This window comes from Oncorhynchus nerka, linkage group LG27 (genome assembly GCF_034236695.1).
Source record: "Oncorhynchus nerka isolate Pitt River linkage group LG27, Oner_Uvic_2.0, whole genome shotgun sequence".
Taxonomy (NCBI): Eukaryota; Metazoa; Chordata; class Actinopteri; order Salmoniformes; family Salmonidae; genus Oncorhynchus; species Oncorhynchus nerka.
The window spans coordinates 12,471,774-12,494,639 of NC_088422.1; the positions used below are offsets into that span (position 1 = coordinate 12,471,774).

The 22,866-nt window shown below is 45.1% G+C and overlaps 2 protein-coding genes across 2 annotated transcripts in view; one reads left to right on the plus strand and one right to left on the minus strand.

The window, feature by feature from the left end:
- stpg2 (sperm-tail PG-rich repeat containing 2) overlaps nt 1-12,621 on the minus strand; it is an 85,186-nt gene extending 72,565 nt beyond the window's left edge. The window contains exons 1-6 of the mRNA XM_065011391.1: nt 12,134-12,621; nt 11,608-11,717; nt 11,286-11,447; nt 9,902-10,075; nt 7,494-7,609; nt 5,139-5,250 (exon numbers count right to left, since the gene is read on the minus strand). Coding sequence (XP_064867463.1) covers nt 5,139-5,250; nt 7,494-7,609; nt 9,902-10,075; nt 11,286-11,447; nt 11,608-11,717; nt 12,134-12,239 — 780 coding nt within the window. The 5' untranslated portion in view covers nt 12,240-12,621. The remainder of the gene's footprint in view (nt 1-5,138; nt 5,251-7,493; nt 7,610-9,901; nt 10,076-11,285; nt 11,448-11,607; nt 11,718-12,133) is intronic.
- A 432-nt stretch (nt 12,622-13,053) lies between these two features.
- Nucleotides 13,054-18,247, plus strand: LOC115111250 (RNA-binding protein MEX3B). Its single transcript, XM_029637118.2, has 2 exons — nt 13,054-13,797; nt 15,287-18,247. Exons 1-2 carry the CDS (start codon nt 13,260-13,262, stop codon nt 16,549-16,551), a joined length of 1,803 nt encoding a protein of 600 aa, XP_029492978.2. The 5' UTR covers nt 13,054-13,259; the 3' UTR covers nt 16,552-18,247.
- The last annotated feature ends 4,619 nt before the right edge of the window (nt 18,248-22,866 follow it).

Sequence of the window (22,866 nt, forward strand, 5' to 3'; positions counted from 1 at the left end):
GGTGAGGACTGCAGAGGTGAGGACTGCAGAGGTGAGGACTACACAGGTGAGGACTGCAGAGGTGAGGACTACAGAGTTGAGGACTGCAGAGGTGAGGACTGCAGAGGTGAGGACTGCAGAGGTGAGGACTGCAGAGGTGAGGACTGCAGAGGTGAGGACTACAGAGGTGAGGACTACAGAGGTGAGGACTGCAGAGGTGAGGACTGCAGAGGTGAGGACTGCAGAGGTGAGGACTACAGAGGTGAGGACTGCAGAGGTGAGGACTGCAGAGGTGAGGACTGCAGAGGTGAGGACTGTAGAGGTGAGGACTGCAGAGGTGAGGACTGCAGAGGTGAGGACTGCAGAGGTGAGGACTGCAGAGGTGAGGACTACAGAGGTGAGGACTGCAGAGGTGAGGACTACAGAGGTAAGGACTGCAGAGGTGAGGACTGCAGAGGTGAGGACTGCAGAGGTGAGGACTGCAGAGGTGAGGACTACAGAGGTGAGGACTGCAGAGGTGAGGACTGCAGAGGTGAGGACTGCAGAGGTGAGGACTGTAGAGGTGAGGACTGCAGAGGTGAGGACTGCAGAGGTGAGGACTGCAGAGGTGAGGACTGCAGAGGTGAGGACTGCAGAGGTGAGGACTGCAGAGGTGAGGACTGTAGAGGTGAGGACTGCAGAGGTGAGGACTGCAGAGGTGAGAAAAGTAGAATAGTCAATTATGACGATGAACATTCCGAGCGGGCAGAGATAGAGCCTGAGCGAGGGATGTCAGAAGAAGAATAACCTACCTCTGATTAGACATTAGTAGCGCTGCATCCCAAATGGTAGGGTATTCCCTTTTTACTACTATTGAGCAGGGCCTGGTGCACTATCTAGAGAATAAGATGCCATTTGGGATGCGTGCCTGGGTTGCAGTGAGGGGAGTGGAGTGGGCCATTAGAATGACCCCATAGTGGCCCTTTCACCCTCCCCAGGAGCCATGTCCCACATGTCCTCAACACTGCTACATAATGTAGAGACCATTAGAGTCCCACATGTCCTCTACACTGCTACATGATGTAGAGACCATTAGAGTCCCACATGTCCTCAACACTGCTACATGATGTAGAGACCATTAGAGTCCCACATGTCCTCTACACTGCTACATGATGTAGAGACCATTAGAGTCCCACATGTCCTCTACACTGCTACATGATGTAGAGACCATTAGAGTCCCACATGTCCTCTACACTGCTACATGATGTAGAGACCATTAGAGTCCCACATGTCCTCTACACTGCTACATGATGTAGAGACCATTAGAGTCCCACATGTCCTCCACACTGCTACATGATATAGAGACCATTAGTCACAAGACTGGTGTTAGATACATGGACACACCCAGACATATAAACACACACACTGAGAAACCAAGCTGCACACAAAGTAAGCAAACACGCACTCAGAGGAACATTTGTACACTAAGCAAGCACACACACACATAAACACACACACACACACACACACACACACACACATATAAACACACACACACACACACATATAAACACACACACACACACACATATAAACACACACACACACACACATATAAACACACACACACACACACATATAAACACACACACACACACATATAAACACACACACACGCCTCTTTGGTGGGCAAACACATTGGAAGCGGTGAGGAATAATGACGTCTGGAAGAATGAATGTGGTCGCTGTGCGTGCAGCTTCTGTTTCTAGAAGTCTGCTGCCAACTCTTTAGAGGTCAACTAAAGACTGTCACTGCCTACGTTCCACAGCAGAATACCTCCAGCCAGCACATCCAATCCTACAGCCTCCTGTGTATTGGTCCTGTGGGCTCTGGTCATTAGTGAGACTATAAACTGGTTGCCATTTGAGGCGGCAGGGTAGCCTAGTGGTTAGAGTGTAGAGGCGGCAGGGTAGCCTAGTGGTTAGAGCGTTGGACTAGTATCCGGAAGGTTGCAAGTTCAAATCCCCGAGCTGACAAGGTACAAATCTGTCGTTCTGAACAGGCAGTTAACCCACTGTTCCTAGGCAGCCATTGAAAATAAGAATTTGTTCTTAACTTGCCTAGTTAAATAAAGGTAAAATAAATCAACCACGGGCATAAGTAGACCTACAGAGAGGTCTTTGTAGACCTATGTAGGTATCCAGGGCTGGGGTCTGTCCCATTTGAATGCCATTTTTTCCCCTTCTCCTTGAAAAGCATTGGTGAATTTTCCCATTGATGAATTGACTGAATTGAAATGGAGATGACAGTATACAGCGCAGGGTTGGGGTCCAATTCCAATCGAAGTCCGTAAATTCAGAAAGTAAACTGAAATTCCAATTCAATAATAGACATGATAAACTGAAAAGGAGAAGCTACTTATTTAAAATCTGAATTCTGAATTCAGTGACTTCAACTGAATTGAGTAATTCCTTGGGTGTCCATGGTGTGTGTCCGTACTAATAATTACCCATCTGCCAGAGGGGGGGGGGGGGGGGGTGCCGTGCCAGCCCCTCTCTAATGAGGATGGATGGATGGAAGCCCAGACACCACTGAGGGATCCACAGCAGGGGACACACATCGTGGGGCAGCCACACACACGCCCCAGTCTGACCATAGCGCACCTCCCCTCACCGTAAAACACATTGGTCTGAGGTACACAGTCCAGAAAGAGACAGAGGCAACTTGGACTGTTTGTTGTGATGTACTAATTCTATTGTCGTTTCTGTGTTCTTTAACTGCAATATAATATACATACTATACAAATGTGTTAAGTTGTAATAAACGTGTAATGATTTAATAAATAGTTGAAGGTATCATTTCTGTAGCCTTCCTCCTGGAAATAAAGGGAGGTATTAAAGTCAAACACCCCTTTAATAAGTGTCACATTTAATTCCTCCAGACTATTAGAACACCATCAAGCATCATTACCAAGCTACCAACATCTATACCACCTTAAATTAATATATCACGTGTACAGTAATTCCATCCAGCCTATTAGAACACCATCAAGCATCATTACCAAGCTACCAATATATATACCACATTTGTGCATTCAAGTTCATTTGCAGGTCACGGAGTAGATTGAAGTTGCCCCTAGATGATGATATTGGGTCAGTTTTGTATTTACCCCACTAATGCTTAATGTTAGGATTCAGGGAGGGAGGCTGTTCCTAGACCTGTAACCTTGGAGAAACTTCACCCTGGAACACTTATCAAATTGTATTAGCAGGTAGTGCACAAGCTCCGTCCAAATGTGAAGCTTGAATGCCCTCTAGTGGTACATGATATAACTGGGACAGGAAGTTGAAAGTAGAACACGACAGTGTCACGCATGCAATAAGCATTTCACTGGAAAGACATGGGGAAAGGAAAGGAGAGGAGAGGAGAGAAAATGAGAGGAGAGGAGGGGAGGAAGAAACACAGATAGGGAAAGGAAAGGAAAGGAGAGGGGAGGAGAGAAAAGGGGAGAAAAGGGGAGAGGGGGGGAGGAATACACAGATAGGGAAAGGAAAGGAAAGGAAAGGAGAGGAGAGGAGAGGAGAGGAGAGAGGAGAGGAGAGGAGAGGAGAGGAGAGGAGAGGAGAGGAGAGGAGAGGAGAGGAGAGGAGAGGAAAGCGAAGGAAAGGAAAGGAAAGGAAAGGAGAGGAGAGCAGAGGAGAGGAAAGCAAAGGAAAGGAGAGGAGAGGAAAGCAAAGGAAAGGAGAGGAGAGGAGAGGAAAGCAAATGAAAGGAAAGGAAAGGAAAGGAGAGGAGAGGAGAGGAGAGGAGAGGAGAGGAGAGGAGAGGAGAGGAGAGGAGAGGAGAGCAAAGGAGAGGAGAGGAGAGGAGAGGAGAGGAGAGGAGAGGAGAGGAGAGGAGAGGAGAGGAGAGGAGAGGAGAGGAGAGGAGAGGAGAGGAGAGGAGAGGAGAGGAGAGGAGAGGAGAGGAAAGCCAGAGCAAGGCTGGAGACATTCCAGAAAAAAAACATGCAAACACATAGCTGTGACTAATGAAAATAATATTTCATCTGAGATTGAAAAATATATCTATCTAAGATCTTGAAGAGAAGAATAACACTCCAACACTCCAGTCCCTGAGGATTGTTGCTGTTGGAGACCTGCTCCTCTGTTTTATGGGACTAGGAGAGAACAGTTTCCTTTCCAGCAGGGATGGAACACACTCTAAGGCCCCTACCTGAGCTTCTAGAGTGGCACAGTGCTGACTTACTGTCTCACTACGAGAGGGTTGGGAGTGCTTACTCCATGCCCCCATCCTTTCCTTCCTCCCTCCTTACCTCTCTCCCTCCTATCCCCTCCTTTCCTCCCTCCCTCCCTCCTTTCCCCTCTCTCTCCCTCCTTCCTCCCTTCCTCCCTCCCTCCCTCCCCCCCCCTCCCTCCCTCCCTCCCTCTCTCTCTCTCTCCCTTCCTCTCTCCCTCCCTTCCTCTCTCTCCCTCCTATCCCCTCCTTTCCTCCCTCCCTCCCTCCTTTCCCCCTCTCTCTCCCTCCTTCCTCCCTTCCTCCCTCCCCCCCCCCTCCCTCCCTCCTCCCTCTCTCTCTCTCCCACCCTCTCTCCCTCCCTTCCTCTCTCCCTCCTATCCCCTCCTTTCCTCCCTCCCTCCCTCCTTTCCCCTCTCTCTCTCTCTCCCTCCCTTCCTCTCTCCCTCCTATCCCCTCCTTTCCTCCCTCCCTCCCTCCTTTCCCCTCTCTCGCCCTCCTCCCTCCCTCCCTCCCCCTCCCTCCCTCCCTCTCTCTCTCTCTCCCACCCTCTCTCTCTCCCTTCCTCTCTCCCTCCCTTCCTCTCTCCCTCCCTCAGGCTCCCTTAACCTTAAAGCTGTCCGCTGAACAGACAGCACACTCCCCCCTCAGCCCCAAAAGGCCCTTTGAGAAAGGGTAGGAAGCTGATGTCACCAGTAGTGTTTTCTCCCCATTCCGGTCACTCCCTCTCATTCTCAACGCAGTGCATTCAAACTTGCTTAGCGTTGCTCCTCCAGTCTAGTCTAGGTGTGGACCATACTCCAAGTCTCATGCTCAAGTATCAAGTAGCACTATGAAAGGGGGACGAGGGAGACTAGAGGTGTCACTGTGCTGACGATGATTAGGGTTGTTACAGTACGGCGACGTGGCATCACTGGTTTGGACATATCCCCTAAGGAGTTACCTTCTTCTCCTCCTGCAAGGTGACAATCTCGTGGTAGCGTGGGACGACCAGCTCGGCCCGACTCTTCTGCCCCTTCCTCACATTGACGTTCTCGTACTCCGTCGTGGAATACCTGCAGACGGACGTGGGATAGGTGGAGGAAATGGGAAGCGTATTTGTCAGCAGCGCTTAAGCTTTTAGGAGGGAGGATTTATTTCCCCTGTCAATCATCTCCAAATGACCCTGTCAAAATCCAATCCAATTTTATTTGTCACATGCTTCGTAAACAACAGCTGTAGACTAACAGTGAAATGCTTACTTACGGAACCGTTTCCAACCCTGTTAATCACATCTATCTGGGAATGGGAGAGGATGGGAGAGGATGGGAGAGGACTGATTTACACGTCCAAGCCAAGCTCAATTGAAGAGAGTGGGGGATGTGATGGCTGGGGGAACGCAGGTGCCCTCCCTGCTATTGAGCTGTTGAAGCCTTTCAAATAACTATGTCGGGAGGATGCCCACAATATCCAAAAGTGCTTAGTAAGACTCATTCTCACTCACCATCAATACTACTGTCAGGAAGTGCATTGTAAACAATGTTAAAGACTTTAATTTTACTTTGGAGGCAAAAATGACTGAATAGTGGAGCGTATATCCTGTGTTGTCATTTGGCCTGAGTGGATTTCGATAAAGAGGAAAACGAATGCACATTTCAGAGAATTTGATCCTGTTGTACCAACTGCCTATACAGTTGAAGTCAGAAGTTTACATACACTTATGTTGGAGTCATTTTCAACCACTCCACAAAATTCTTGTTAACAAACTATAGTGTTGGCAAGTCGCTCTACTTTGTGCATGACACAAGCAATTTTCCAACAATTGTTTACAGACAGATTATTTCACTTATAATTTACTGTATCACAATTCCAGTGGGTCAGAAGTTTACATACACTAAGTTGACTGTGCCTTTAAACAGCTTGGAAAATTCCAGAAAATTATGTCATTGCTTGAGAAGCTTCTGGTAGGTTAATTGACTTAATTTGAGTCAATTGGAGGTGTACCTGTGGCTGTATTTCAAGGCCTACCTTCAAACTCAGTGCCTCTTTACTTGACATCATGGGAAAATCAAAAGAAATCAGCCAAGACCTCAGAAAAAAAATGGTAGACCTCTACAAGTCTGCTTCATCCTTGGGAGCCATTTCCAAATGCCTGAAGGTACCACGTTCATCTGTACAAACAATAGTACGCAAGTATAAACACCATTGGACCACACAGCCGTCATAACGCTCAGGAAGGAGACGTGTTCTGTCTCCTAGAGATTAACGTACTTTGGTGCGAAAAGTGCAAATCAATCCCAGAACAACAGCAAAGGACCTTGTGAAGATGCTGGAGGAAACAGGGACAAAAGTATCTATATCCACAGTAAAACGAGTCCTGTATCGACATAACCTGAAAGGCCGCTCAGCAAGGAAGAAGCCACTGCTCCAAAACCGCCATAAAAAAGCCAGACTATGGTTTGCAACTGCACAAAGATCTTACTTTTTAGAGAAATGTCCTCTTGTCTGATGAAACAAAAATAGAACTGTTTGGCCATAATGACCATCGTTATCTTTGGAGGAAAAAGGGGGAGGCTTGAAAGCCGAAGAACACCATCTCAACCGTGAAACACGGGTGTGGCAGCATCACGTTGTGGTGGTCCTTTGCTGCAGGAGGGACTGGTGCACTTCACAAACTAGATGGCATCATGAGGTAGGAAAATTATGTGGATATATTGAAGCAACATCAAGACATTAGACAGGAAGTTAAAGCCTGGTCACAAATGGGTCTTGCAAATGGACAATGACCCCAAGCATACTTCCAAAGTTGTGGCAAAATGGCTTAAGGAAAACAAAGTCAAATTATTGGAGTGGCCATCACAAAGCCCTGACCTCAAGCCTATAGAAAAGTTGTGTGCAGAACTGAAAAAGCTTGTGCGAGCTAGGAGGCATTCAAACCTGACTCAGTTACACCAGCTCTGTCAGGAGGAATGGGACAAAATTCACCCAACTTATTGTGGGAAGCTTGTGGAAGGCTACCCAAAAATAAAAGCTGAAATAAATCACTCTCTACTATTATTCTGACATTTCACATTCTTAAAATAAAGTGGTGATCCTAACTGAACTAAGACAGGGAATTCTTACTAAGATTAAATGTCAGGAATTGTGAAAAAAACTGAGTTGAAATGTATTTGGCTAAGGTGTATGTAAACTTCCGGCTTCAACTGTAGATGTGTGACTGCCGTGGTCCTATGGGTCTGAGTCACTGGAATGGAGAAGGCTAGGCGTGTGTTTAGTAGCAGTGAAGTGTTGGATGTGAGGATAGGCAGACAGCACTCACTCTTCAGGATCATATTGCCCTGGTCCGGGGCCCTCTTCTCCCTTCACCTCGCCTCGCTTCCCTGTCATCTTCCCAAAATGGATGCCTTTGTACTTCAGAGAGAAACTGGTTTCTGCCTGTGGAAATAAAACCGTGACGATAGAGGGGGGGGTTGTTTCTATTTTAGAATGGTGTTTTTTACTTAGCTTTCTTTAAGATGGGATGATGAATCTCCACTAAATGTCAGTATATTTCAGAACAGTTGAGACTCAGCGACCAGTAATCTCTTTCCTTTACAACCTCCCTCACTTTTACTCTGGCATTTGAGATATGGCACAGGGGCTATTAACACACAGGAATGACAATAAAGTCAGTTCTGGAAATGAGCAGCCCTTTTCTAAGTAATCTTGGGTTCAGAATGACATGACAGGTTTGAATTCAATCAGCGACACATGAACAGTAACTGAATATGTCAGTCAACAACACAAGCTGCATCCAATTTGCGAACACTACAAACGTACCTTTAACAAGAAATACCATCTAACAAAATGGTACCAAAATAATAACTCCTAAAGCAAACCAAAGCAACTCAGGATATAAGTAACTTAGTCTGCTTTGAAATTAATTGTACACTGTGATGCATATTGAAGTTAGGGAAAAAAAGGTTTATTCATCAGACACCCAATAGATCAGTGGTGCCCAAACAAGTCTTATCAGCATAGTTTTCCCTATTTTGAAGGAATGCCATTAGACAGCTACTTAACTCCATGACCTGATACACTTGGTGGTTAAAAACACATGTCAGTCAGGAGATTTAAAGCCCTTAAAGACCAGGAGCGAGAGGAAGAAAGGAATTCATTGATGCACTCTTGATAACCCTAAATCACTGAGCTCTTTCTGCCAGCCTGGAGTGTTGATATAATTCCTACTTGATTCATCACTTTCTGCCAGCCTGGAGTGTTGATATAACCTACCTGACTCATACATTTCTGTCAGCCTGGAGTGTTGATATAACCTACCTGACTCATACATTTCTGTCAGCCTGGAGTGTTGATATAACCTACCTGACTCATACATTTCTGTCAGCCTGGAGTGTTGATATAATTCCTACTTGATTCATCTCTTTCTGCCAGCCTGGAGTGCTGATATAACCTACCTGACTAATCTCTTTCTGCCAGCCTGGAGTGTTGATATAACCTACCTGACTAATCTCTTTCTGTCAGCCTGGAGTGCTGATATAACCTACCTGACTAATCTCTTTCTGTCAGCCTGGAGTGCTGATATAACCTACCTGACTAATCTCTTTCTGCCAGCCTGGAGTGCTGATATAACCTACCTGACTAATCTCTTTCTGTCAGCCTGGAGTGCTGATATAACCTACCTGACTAATCTCTTTCTGCCAGCCTGGAGTGCTGATATAACCTACCTGACTAATCTCTTTCTGCCAGCCTGGAGTGTTGATATAACCTACCTGACTAATCTCTTTCTGCCAGCCTGGAGTGTTGATATAACCTACCTGACTAATCTCTTTCTGCCAGCCTGGAGTGCTGATATAACCTACCTGACTAATCTCTTTCTGCCAGCCTGGAGTGCTGATATAACCTACCTGACTAATCTCTTTCTGTCAGCCTGGAGTGTTGATATAACCTACCTGACTAATCTCTTTCTGTCAGCCTGGAGTGCTGATATAACCTACCTGACTAATCTCTTTCTGCCAGCCTGGAGTGCTGATATAACCTACCTGACTAATGTCTTTCTGCCAGCCTGGAGTGCTGATATAACCTACCTGACTAATCTCTTTCTGTCAGCCTGGAGTGTTGATATAACCTACCTGACTAATGTCTTTCTGCCAGCCTGGAGTGTTGATATAACCTACCTGACTAATGTCTTTCTGCCAGCCTGGAGTGCTGATATAACCTACCTGACTAATCTCTTTCTGCCAGCCTGGAGTGCTGATATAACCTACCTGACTAATGTCTTTCTGCCAGCCTGGAGTGCTGATATAACCTACCTGAAGGACGTTGTTGACTTGGTTAGTCATTAGCAAATTAAATATAGTTTAATTGAAGGCCAGACCAGTGGGCGGTGCATTATTTTAAGTGAATATTGTAATATAACTTGAAGAATAATTACTAATGGTCCTCTTTGTTGACACCAGAATAAATGAACAAGGTGCTTTGTGGAGCTCCGATCATTAGCTATGGAAATAGTTTTCGGGCAAATTAAGAGGCCCACTGGTGCATTAGATCGGCTGCTGCTAATGGAACTCTCTCACACAGAGTAAGTGCAAACACACTCACTCACTAATGAATTTACTCTCACCACTCTCACTGTCATAACTTGAGTGAGCGAGCGAGCATGCGAGTGAGCGTGTGTGTGAGTGTGTGAGCGTGTGTGTGAGTGTGTGCGTGCTCGTGCTCCTCTCTTACCACCACTGGGTTGTAGAAAGCAGGTCCTAATGTATCATCCTTTTCTGGTGCCTTTTGCTTGCAAAGAAATCCCTGTCCATTGTCTTCATAGCCAAAGGCCTGCCCAGGTGACGGGATGGAAGGAATGTCTGGCTGTGGCAGGAACTTGAGGCGAGTAGGAACTCCCCGAAGCCACTAGTGGAATACACAACATAAGAAACACATTAACATGCCCAGCCAATTCCTGAATGGGAAACGTGAAATTCACTACTTCCATGTATCTGCTTCCCCTGCCCTCACATTTAGCCGTACATTGAAGTGTTGTAGCCTCGTCTTTTCAGGACAACCAGGGCTACAAGTAGAATACAAAACAACTTAACATAAACAGTTGCAGTCATGAGTTTTATTGACAAAAGCAAAAACCTGATCAAAATGTATTTATTTGACTGCTGTAAAGACAGAAATGGTTTACTCAGTGGGAAAGGAATATCCAACTACTCAGCGACAACTGTATGGAGTTTGGAATTTGGTTTACTCAGTGGGAAAGGAATATCCAACTACTCAGCGACAACTGTATGGAGTTTGGAATTTGGTTTACTCAGTGGGAAAGGAATATCCAACTACTCAGCGACAACTGTATGGAGTTTGGAATTTGGTTTACTCAGTGGGAAAGGAATATCCAACTACTCAGCGACAACTGTATGGAGTTTGGAATTTGTGACAGCAACTATATGAGCTTATTACAGTATTATAGACACTATGTCCTGGGCAACAAACCCTTACTCTTACATTCTAACCACTCTTGTGTCTCTTGTAGGCGTCATAGAGAAAAACAGATGACATGTGCATGTTTGAGAGAGTCTCAGCTTTTCATATTGTGGTTTTGTAAGAAAAAACATTTTCGGATCCGTCTCACAAACACTGCTCTCACAAACACCTGCCCCAATCAACGGTCGGCATCAGCAAATGCTGAAGAAATAGACAAATCCAGAAGTCTGTAGCACAAGCACACAATGTCTAAGAGGGTTTGGAAGCACTAAAGAAAATCACAGATGATAGCGTGGGACTGAAATTATTCAATGGCTTTTTGTTCTACATCTTCTGCATCATCTGGTTTAAGTAGCATCATTTGATTTGAGTAAAGATGTTGTTGTACAGACTTAAAATATGTGCAGTGACAAGTTGGGATGGTTCCCCACTCATCTTTGCAGTATGTCACAGAGTGTGCTAAGATGGAATAGCTTAGGCTAGTACATGGGTGTATTCATTAGGGCACACCGTAGCTAAACATTTCGCAGTGGAAAACAATTTTGCAATGAAAACAAGTGTTTCTTATTAGACAAATTCAGGTAGGTACCTCCTCATTTGGGCCTGCTTCTAGTGAATACACCTCAGGGACACATACCACCTTAGTGCGTCTCTTCCCCGGAGGCTCACTCTCAGCTCCCCTCAGTGTGTTTCCTGCTGCCTGCCCAACGTTGTACGTTCCAGGGCCCGGGACTTCTGACACCACCTCATCAAACCGCTTTGATCGATTCTTCAGACTTTGTCCTCCCAGAATGTTATCCTACAAGGTTCAGATCAATGTCACCATGGTTTATGATTATCTAAGCTTGGGAATCAAATTGAACCCAATACATTGATTCTTCAGACCCATTTGACAAGACTGCTAGAAAGACAAGTGAATTCAATTCACACTTGGATGGATGGATGCATCCATGACTTACCTTGCTATGTGAGCTGTTGTATTGTCCCGGTCCAGGCAAGGCTTTGTCATTGCTGGACCTGTGGAACATAGAGGGCCGTTTGGAGAGTGAGAGGAACGGAGCATAGCCATCTGCAAAACAGTGACAAATGTCAATGGATATAGACCTATACACATATTTTGAACATATTTTATACACTGTCACAACTTGTAACAGTATATATATTACATTTTCAATTGCTTTCAAGAACAGCATACTTTATGAATCTGAGATCAACATGATTAAATATTGGATTAATCACAAATTGTGCATGTATGTAACAAAGGCTACCTTCTGGGTCAATATGGCTACTTCAAACACAAAACATAGCAGCTGAGCAGATAAGTCTACATACATACAACACTTTAGCCATAGGCCTGCCCTACATGGATTTCAGATAAGCAACAGTCATAATAACTCATTTCAAAAACGGACAAATTATGACAATTTGCGAGCTTGTTCCTAAAGCGCTGCTAAAACTTCCTTTTGAAAACATCAACAACCCTACCTGATTTTTTGGTTTTGTATTGAATGACCTCGTATGATCCTGGGCCAACTTCGGACGTGGTGCTGCCCACGGTGAGGTAGGTAACTCTAGGAGCGCGCCCATACATTTTCACCAGGAATGACGCGAAGACAAAACAACTCGGTAAAATGTCAAATGAAATCCTCGTAGACGTCGTTTTTGTCGTTTCCCTCAGTAATTTGGAGATAGTAAAAAAAAAAAAAGTGCTAATGGAGCAAAAAAAATATTATTTATTTTCGGTGCTACAATGTTATTGTGCGTCGTTGCTTAGACACAGACTACGCCAGTTTGGAGTCGCGTTTCACCCGTTGAACAATGGAAGGATTATGGAGATGGAATTTTACAATGATTCTAAAAGCTGTTCATTATCGCACCGTGGTTGAACCTAACATGCAAAAAAGCAAAGCATTAACTTCTGTAATGTATCAGCTATTACGAGGATAATTGTTTGTTACCTCATTGGAAGGCAATAGGAGGGACCCCTTTATTTATAACAATGATGCCATCTAGCGGTTTAACACATGTCATGCAGTTGCATCTTGATGACGCTCAGTCACTGTGATGCTCCCAGCCCATGTGATTTGATAGAGCAGAAATAATTTATAGATAAGACAAAATAAATGTTGAATGACAACGTATTCCACGCAATGGCATTTCATGAGTTGCTATATGTAGGGGAATGCTGAGGATCGATGATCTGTGCATAGTTTTGAGGAAGAAACAAATAAATCAGACATATCCAATTCAATATTTTAACGATCTGATTTCCAAAAAAAGGTCACGAAAGCCTAGAATTGGAATTTATGTAAAATCCATTTGATTCGGTGCATTCTTCCCAACTGCAGGTGGCAGCAAAATATCGTCCAGTCGGCCGGAATGCTACAATGTACAAGAAGAAGATTGAATAAACTCGCGAGAAGTCCCGGAACCGTTTCTGCTGCTGAAAGAGGTGCATGAAGAAAAGACGAAACACAACAAAGTAAAACTGGCGCGGGCGCTACTTTTAATAAGAACTTTTTCATAAATGTATAGTTACAGACCACAGTAACTAACTATTTAAACGTGTGATATTAATTTAGTTAAATAACGTCGTTGGTAGAATTTCATAATGCCAAGTAGCACATCTTTGTTGGAGACCGAGGAAACCGAGCCGGAGATCCCGCCACTAGTTGTGCATGCATTCGGCGACATAGGCCTGGATGACCACTACAGACACACGGAACAACCCGAGAGCCTTTTGCATCCACGCCCGGTCTCTCATTTCAATGTGCTTGGTGCCGTGCTGGACCTGCAGCCTATACAGTACCACCATCCGACACCGACGGAAGAGGACGAAGAAAGAGCCAACGAAGACGTGTTGGGAGAGGATGATTTCAACAAGACGCTGCTTGTGCAGGCCCAAGTCTCGGGACTAGGCTCTGTTATGCTACCTGGAATGGATACGCCCGAGACACTCTTGCTGTACAATGAGTTTGACCACGGCACACTACAACAGGCTACGGGAATGATGATTTTACCGCCTGTGTATGGAGAGCCTGGCTATGAAGTTGAGACATCGCTGCTCATGCGGAGGAAGAGTGTGAACACAACAGAGTGTGTCTCGGTGCCCAGTTCAGAACATGTTGCCGAGATTGTCGGTAGACAAGGTGAGTAAACTAGCTAGTATTATTCATTTTAATTAGCCAGACGTGTATGTTGATTCGGCAAGAGTTACATGTTTATGTATGTTGGCAGTTTGTTAATTGACATTGTAAAATGTAATTTGGAAACAAACAGCTGGCTAACTAATGTAGTTTGTACCCGCAAGCCGTAACTAGTTACTATAACTAGGTCACTCTTAAATCCACATTTCAGAGTTGGGTAACTGGCAAAGTAAATATAGTTATGTTGATTCTATCTTTCTCTAGCCATGTGATGCATATTTGGATTGCAAGTTAACTAGTTAGTTACGTTTAGCTAGTTTCATGGTGTGCTAATAACCTAGGTAGCTTTGCTTTGTCCAGTTAGCACCCACAATTATTGCTTTGCCTTTGTTGATTACCATGCCACATCAGCTAGCAAGCTATCTTTAGCAAATCGGTGTAATATACCGCGATTTTAGTTTTGCTAGCAATCTATCGAATTGTCTTTTCATAGATGGGGTACATTTTTGATCCGCTTAACTTTTTGTATCGACTGGACTGCCATATAACATGTTTGGCAAATAGTTTGTCTGCATCTGTTATAGACCTCGCCATCTTGTAGTCCTAAAACCCGGAAATAAGTTAGCAGTCCCTGGTTCGTTCAGCCATCCCTATGGGGAACGAATGGTGTTTTGGAAAAAACGCCGAAAATAAAGTCTTCAGGTTATCACCGGTTTAGGAAATCTTATACGTTTTGATCTGAGCTAATAGCAGTCAGTTAACAAGACCTTTATGAATTATGAAGCCTTTGATTTGTTTTTTATTACATGAATTCTTAGTGACCTTAGCTGATGATCTCAAAGAGCAAAACGTATAAGATCTCCTAAGTCTGTTTACAACAGACCTTTGTTTCAGCGTTTATCGAAAAACGCCATTCGTGTTCCTCATAGGCCTACAAAAAGACGCCATTACTATTTCTCTCTGTGTGGTGAAGTACAGTTCCCGCTCAGCCCAGTCAAAACTGTTCGCTGCTCTGGCCCCCAATGGTGGAACAAACTCCCTCACGACGCCAGGACAGCGGAGTCAATCACCACCTTCCGGAGAGACCTGAAACCCCACCTCTTTAAGGAATACCTAGGATAGGATAAAGTAATCCTTCTCACCCCCCCCCCCCCCCCTTAAAAGATTTAGATGCACTATTGTAAAGTGGCTGTTCCACTGGATGTCTTAAGGTGAACGCACCAATTTGTAAGTCGCTCTGGATAAGAGCGTCTGCTAAATGACTTAAATGTAAATGTGGTGAATGGTGGACTGTTGTTAAAATCACGAGGGAACCGGAAATGACAAAATGGTATAATTTGGACTTCACACTATCTACAGCGAGGCATCTAGCTATGAATTGTTAGTGTCATCTCAGATTTCACAATCGTAAGAAATCAAGATTGTAATTATAAGGATCAAGATTAATGTCTGAGATTCTCCCTTCCAACGTGTATTATTATTATTTTCTTAGGTTGCAAGATCAAGGCATTGCGAGCAAAGACCAACACCTACATCAAGACCCCAGTGCGAGGGGAGCAGCCGATGTTCGTGGTGACAGGGCGGAAGGAGGATGTGGTCATGGCCAAGAGGGAGATCCTCTCGGCAGCTGAGCACTTCTCCCTCATCCGAGCCTCCCGGAACAAGGCAGGTTCGGTGGCTGCAGCAGGGCCAGGGCTACCTGCTGCACCTTCCCTACCTGGTCAAACCACCATCCAGGTGCGTGTTCCCTACCGCGTGGTGGGACTGGTGGTTGGGCCCAAGGGGGCGACCATCAAGCGCATCCAACAGCAGACACACACTTACATTGTCACTCCTAGCCGAGACAAAGAGCCAGTGTTTGAGGTGACTGGCATGCCTGAGAATGTGGACCGAGCGCGAGAGGAGATCGAGGCCCACATTGCCATACGCACAGGCAACTGTGTGGAGATTCCAGGAGACGGGAACGACTTCCACTACAACGGCACTGACGTCAGCTTCGAGGCGGGAAGCTGTGGGGCGTGGCTGCAGTCGAACGCAGCCGCACCTGCCAGTGCCCAGCGCACCGGCAACTGCGGTGTGCGCATGACTGCCAACTACCGCAACGACAGCTCCAGCTCTCTGGGCAGTGGCTCCACTGACTCCTACTACGGCGGAGGGGGTAACCGCATGGCCGACTTCAGCCCCACCAGCCCCTTCGTCAACAATAACAACAATGTTGGGGCCAGCTTCTGGTTTGAGGAGACTCTGCTCCCCTTGGCGTCTGAGGAGCTGGCAGCACTGGGATCTCCTGTGTTTGACCCTCTGGCCATCACCACAGCTGCTCCTGCACCGCAGCCACAGGTGGTGTGGAGCCACTTGGAACAGGGTGTCCAGCTGTTGGCTGGACGCCAGGCCCCTGTCCGAGACAGCCAATCCGGCACACCTCACCTCTCCCCTTCCTTCCAAGAGGCCTTGGAACACCCCATAGCCCAGCGGGTTCAAAGGGTCTCCCTCAGTGTCTCAGAGTCTCAAAAGTTCCCAGTCTACGGCCCCACCTTCTCGTCCTCCAGTGACAGCTCCAGCTCTCCCCCAGACTCATGCAGAGGAGGCCAGGAATGCATCCGTTGCCTGGAGAGTGAGATCATCGCAGCCCTGGTGCCCTGCGGACACAACCTCTTCTGCATAGAATGCGCCAACCGCATCTGCCAGAGCCCCGAGGCCATCTGCCCAGTGTGTCAGGCACCAGTCACCCAGGCCATACGGCTGAGCCTGCCCTGAGCCCTGACAGGGTTGGTTGGGGGAAAGGGGCAGAGTGTGTGGTGTGTGGGTCCACGCACGTGCCTAGTATTGTCCTCCTGGTCAGACTCGCTAAGTAACAATGGGATTCCCTGAAATACTATTTTATTTTGACATGTTAATACTCTTCCTACCCTTTTTTGTGTTTTTATTTTAAATGTAATGTATCACATTTTTGGGGATCACTTAACTTATCCTAGGTGTTCAACTGTCTTTGAATCAAGGTTTAAGTTGGTTCTAACATTTTATTTCTCTTCTGGCCTTAGTTAGGCCTTTTTATTTTTCTGTTAGTCTTTTTATATGAGAAAATACTTCTCCCTGTCTGTTATTAGCTGTGCTTACAGACAGGAAGTACCAGGACGTGCTACTTCAGTACTGCCATGCTTTCCATTGCAACTTGAAGACATGATCTGTTTACAGTAACTCGTGCCTAATTCCACTTAAGTAATTTAAACATACAACCGGTTTTGTGGGCACGCAGTGTTACCATAGAACTCTATAGAAAAAGCCTGTGGCCTTTTTAGAAAGCATGTATGTTATTGAACACTATCACTCAACCCATACCTTCTGCTTCAGGAGGTCAGACTGACGATGCATTTGGGTAGTGACCTGGTCTTCCGTTGTGGTCAACTCATGCTCCTATGTAGGTGGTTGGGTTCCTGACATTCCAGCCATATTATCCAGTATTTTTTTTACCCACATTGAACTTAACTAGCCTACACCTACCCTAGTGTGTTAAATTGGGACTATAACGGCCTCCTGACTGTGGTACCACCTCTTCATATGATCTGCCTTCTCACGTTTTGAGTTTTATCATGTGCCCAAGCACTGACCCCATCTCTTCTCTGCTGACAGATGATACCTAGTATTACCCCGGCTGTCATCCTCTCATCCCTTTTCCCATCCACTGTAGGCTGCATTACACAGGCAGCCGAATTCTGATATTTTGCCCAATTATTGGCAAAGCTCTCATCTGATTGGTCTGACCAATAATTGGGCTGACTGTAAATGCAGCTCAGGTGTGTTATTCTAACTTCTGGGGAATGCATTGGTCCTAAACCTCTCAACCCCAATCTTTATATTTTGTGTATGGAATATTGTTAATGACAGGTAAATATAGACATTTATTTTTATTTCACTTGAAGTTACATTATATACTGTATATAAATATATTAAAATGTTTACAAATAATGATTTTTTTTCCTCTGTGCAGAACTGGGAGGGTGAGTTGCGGTGTACTGCAGATTGTCAGTGATATTTGCTTGTAGTATATTTCACCAGTGTTGAAAAACGATTAGCTGCCGTCTTGTAGTTGAGGGAAAGTGCACATACGCATGTTTTCATAATGTACCACATTGTGCTCTGCAACTGTAAAGACCAAGGATCAAACGTGAGCTGCACCTGTACGCTACCAAATTAATGGAATACATGCTTCTTAAATATCTATGCTGTACCAACAGTTAAAGAATTTGCTAATTTTACTACACTTCTGTTATGTATATGTAGGGAAGACTAATGACATAAATTTAACAAATTGAGTCAAGTTTAAAGCAAACTATATTTTATGATAAATGGCCTTCTAAGTTGTGGCCAAAGCACTGATTTATATATTTGCTGTAAAGAGAATTAAGAGTTTTATTTTTCTGATATTACTTAATAAAGACGGTTTCATTCAAAACCTTGTCTCGTTTTGACTTAAACATTTTTTACAGGGTACATTGTTCAAACGGCTGCTGAATGTTCATTCCTAATCAGTAAATGGTTACATTACTTTCTAGAGATCTGTATAGGCTGGGGTTGTTTCTGAAGTTCCACGAAATATGGTTTTCTACCTCACTGTTAGTGGGGCATGAGTCACGACCAGGGGCCCCCTCCCCCGGTTGCAAATTTGTTTTTGCCGGAGCACTACACAGCTGATTCAAATGGATTATTTGTAGTGCTATGGCAAAAACACCTGTGGTCTAGATTTAGACAAGGAGCTAGGCAACAGGCACCGGGTGTGTTGTACTGCACAGAGGCATGTACTTCCCTAGCACAGCGTCTGCTGGGCCCTGGAGTTGATCTGCCTGCCGCAGTCTCTGGAGGTCTGTCTGACCTTGCCTACCGGAAAATAGGTCAGACATGTGGCAGCTACTGGCCTGGTACGACAGCTCCCTGTTCTTTCTACATCTTCGGGGAGCCAATTACACAACTACACACAGTCTAGGACTAGACAATGTGGCGGCATTGATCAATCTGCTGTGAGGAATAAACCCCAATGAGGAGTATTTATAAAGTGGATGGGACACCGATGTTGCTGTGTTTTTAGATGTCAGCTGCCACGCAGGCTTTTGTGCAAGGTGCTCACTTCAGGGCTTCTCAAACTCGATCCTGAGCCCCCCCTCCCCGTGCGTGCAAGTTTTGGTTTTCACTATACAGTTGATTATTTGAAAACTAAATGTGCACCCAGACAGAGTTTGGGAAACACTGGCATAGGCCAGACAACTCTCCATCTCACTGTTTTGGGCCGTCTTCTCATTCTACCCCATGCAGGATCTGTTACTGTTTTGGGCCGTCTTCTCATTCTACCCCATGCACGATCTGTTACTGTTTTGGGCCGTCTTCTCATTCTACCCCATGCAGGATCTGTTACTGTTTTGGGCCGTCTTCTCATTCTACCCCATGCAGGATCTGTTACTGTTTTGGGCCGTCTTCTCATTCTACCCCATGCAGGATCTGTTACTGTTTTGGGCTGTCTTCTCATTCTACCCCATGCACGATCTGTTACTGTTTTGGGCCGTCTTCTCATTCTACCCCATGCACGATCGGTTACTGTTTTGGGCCGTCTTCTCATTCTACCCCATGCACGATCGGTTACTGTTTTGGGCCGTCTTCTCATTCTACCCCATGCAGGATCGGTTACTGTTTTGGGCCGTCTTCTCATTCTACCCCATGCAGGATCTGTTACTGTTTTGGGCCGTCTTCTCATTCTACCCCATGCAGGATCTGTTACTGTTTTGGGCCGTCTTCTCATTCTACCCCATGCAGGATCTGTTACTGTTTTGAAGGCACCCTTTCTTGTTTCAGGTTCTAGGAAAAGGGCTTGTCTGGTGATGTTAGGGGGCTTCTGAGTACTTACTAAATGTACACTGCTCAAAAAAATAAAGGGAACACTTAAACAACACAATGTAACTCCAAGTCAATCACACTTCTGTGAAATCAAACTGTCCACTTAGGAAGCAACACTGATTGACAAACTTCACATGCTGTTGTGCAAATGGAATAGACAACAGGTGGAAATTATAGGCAATTAGCAAGTCACTCCCAATAAAGGAGTGGTTCTGCAGGTGATGACCACAGACCACTTCTCAGTTTCTATGCTTCCTGGCTGATGTTTTGGTCACTTTTGAATGCTGGCGGTGCTTTCACTCTAGTGGTAGCATGAGACTGAGTCTACAACCCACACAAGTGGCTCAGGTAGTGCAGCTCATCCAGGATGGCACATCAATGTGAGCTGTGGCAAGAAGGTTTTCTGTGTCTGTCAGCGTAGTGTCCAGAGCATGGAGGCGCTACCAGGAGACAGGCCAGTACATCAGGAGACGTGGAGGAGGGCAACAACCCAGCAGCAGGACCGCTACCTCCGCCTTTGTGCAAGAAGGAGCAGGAGGAGCACTGCCAGAGCCCTGCAAAATGACCTCCAGCACGCCACAAATGTGCATGTGTCTGCTCAAACGGTCAGAAACAGACTCCATGAGGGTGGTACGAGGGCCTGACGTCCACAGGTGGGGGTTGTGCTTACAGCCCAACACTGTGCAGGACGTTTGGCATTTGCCAGAGAACACAGAGATTGGCAAATTCGCCACTGGCGCCCTGTGCTCTTCACAGATGAAAGCAGGTTCACACTGAGCATGTGACAGACGGCGTGGAGAACGTTCTGCTTCCTGCAACATCCTCCAGCATGACCGGTTTGGCGGTGGGTCAGTCATGGTGTGGGGTGGCATTTCTTTGGGGGGCCGCACAGCCCTCCATGTGCTCGCCAGAGGTAGCCTGACTGCCATTAGGTACTGAGATGAGATCCTCAAACCCATTGTGAGACCATATGCTGGTGCAGTTGGCCCTGGGTTCCTCCTAATGCAAGACAATGCTAGACCTCATGTGGCTGTAGTGTGTCAGCAGTTCCTGCAAGAGGAAGGCATTGATACTATAGACTGGCCCGCCCATTCCCCAGACCTGAATCCAATTGAGCACATCATGTCTCGCTCCATCCACCAACGCCACGTTGCACCACAGACTGTCCAGGAGTTGGCGGATGCTTTAGTCCAGGTCTGAGAGGAGATCCCTCAGGAGACCATCCGCCATCTCATCAGGAGCATGCCCAGGCGTTGTAGGGAGGTCATACAGGCACGTGGAGGCCACACACACTGAGCCTAATTTTGACTTGTTTTAAGGACATTACATCAAAGTTGGATCAGCCTGTAGTGTGGTTTTCCACTTTAATTTTGAGTGTCACTCCAAATCCAGACCTCCATGGGTTGATAAATTTGATTTCCATTGATCATTTGTGTGATTTTGTTGTCAGCACATTCAACTATGTAAAGAAAAAAGTATTTAATAAGAATATTTCATTCATTCAGATCTAGGATGTGTTATTTTAGTGTTCCTTTTATTTTTTTGAGCAGTGTATATTATTCAATGGGTCATAATCAGACAAAGATCCAAATAGAGTATCAGGTCATTTTTAATAGGTTCACAAAAGAAATATGTAACTACTATTTGTCCAATTACCAGCAACTCATTTAGCTCATTTCTCCAGGATCCTATGGTAAAATTGCAATTCATACAAAAAAATTGTATTGACCTAAGAATGCAACGTAAGATATTGGGCATCGTCAACAACTATCACTGTTCATAAACCAATTAAGGTTGTTTATATCCAAGCAGTTGAATACATCTAAAGTACGTGTCAAATTAATTCCTTAAAAACGTGATTCCCACAGCTCGAGTACAATTCCATCCCAAAAGCAAATTGAAACATTTAGGGAGGGAAACACAAGACAATGTATCACAACAAAACATCAAGACAGTAACCCATAAATCTCTGAAATGGATACTTGAACATTTGAGAATGCAGATTTAGAAGGTTTCCTTAATGATCTATTAATTATTCTCCTGAATAACTTCTCAAAACAGCAAAGCTGAGAAACATCAGTAAAAGTGTATCCTAATTCACTTTCATCTCTAGGGATACCGCAAGCTACATTTTAGCAGCACCTGATTTTAACTAAATCGATAGCTAATGTATTACATATTAGGAGATGCAACTAGATTGGAAATAAAAATGCCAGTTCCGTATCATAGCTATAACAAATTGCATCAATAGGATTGTGTGTGTGCAGCAATATGCAAAACCAGAAATGGTAGGAAAGTGACATGCAGTGAGGGATCATGGGAGGTGAAAACAAGATGACAGGGTTTTGTTCACAGCACACGAACACCATGAACCCAGTTAGTGCAGAACCACAACAGAAAAGAACCTCCAACATTGTGGCAGAGGGAAGCCTCACCCTGATGACATGATGATTTATGTGATTTTAAAATGGAAGCCAAACGCTTTGATGGGGTCTATGGCATACTTGATTCCTCCTTATCGAGGCTGTCCTGAGATCAAGACTTCACAAAAACCTGTGGCGTTGTGGCCATCACTTCACCATTCATGCAAACATTCACATGCATTTAAAAACAAAAGAACTACAGTTAAATGTATGTACATGAGATAAGGGAGAAATTAATTCAACAGAAATAGGATACCCTACAGAAGTTACTCTTCCCTTACATAGTGAATGTAAATGAAGGGGTCTAAGTGACCTGCCATCTGGTCTGAAATATAGTCAATAAATCCACTTATCTCCCATAGTACAGGACAATACAATAACCAAGATAAGGAAGAAAAACAAAAAAGGGACAAAATAATTCCTTTCATAAAATATGCAAAAAGAAACCCCCCAAAAATGTATTATGGTATTGCTGGAAATTGCCTTAAAATGCTTGTTTGTCTGTAGACGACGTGGCAGAGACCATTACCTGCTCTTCTCACATAGAGCAAGAAACCGAGTATAGTTTACCATAGTAGTACTATGCTCTGGATAACCATACAAGGTTAACCAGATGGAATCACTGGTAAAAGTGACCAATCTGAGGTCACCAGGGCGATTGATGAGAGTGGCCCGTTCCATCATCAGAGCCGAACTGTCCTGATCTGGACACACTGGACACTATGAAGGCAAAGAGAAAGAGGAACGACCCACAGAGAGAAAAGTC

Coding starts and splice junctions, on each gene's coding strand:
- LOC115111250 (XM_029637118.2), top strand. CDS start 13,260: ATGCCAAGTAGCACATCTTTGTTGGAGACCGAGGAAACCGAGCCGGAG. Junction 13,798..15,286: donor CGAGATTGTCGGTAGACAAG/GTGAGTAAACTA, acceptor TTATTTTCTTAG/GTTGCAAGATCAAGGCATTG.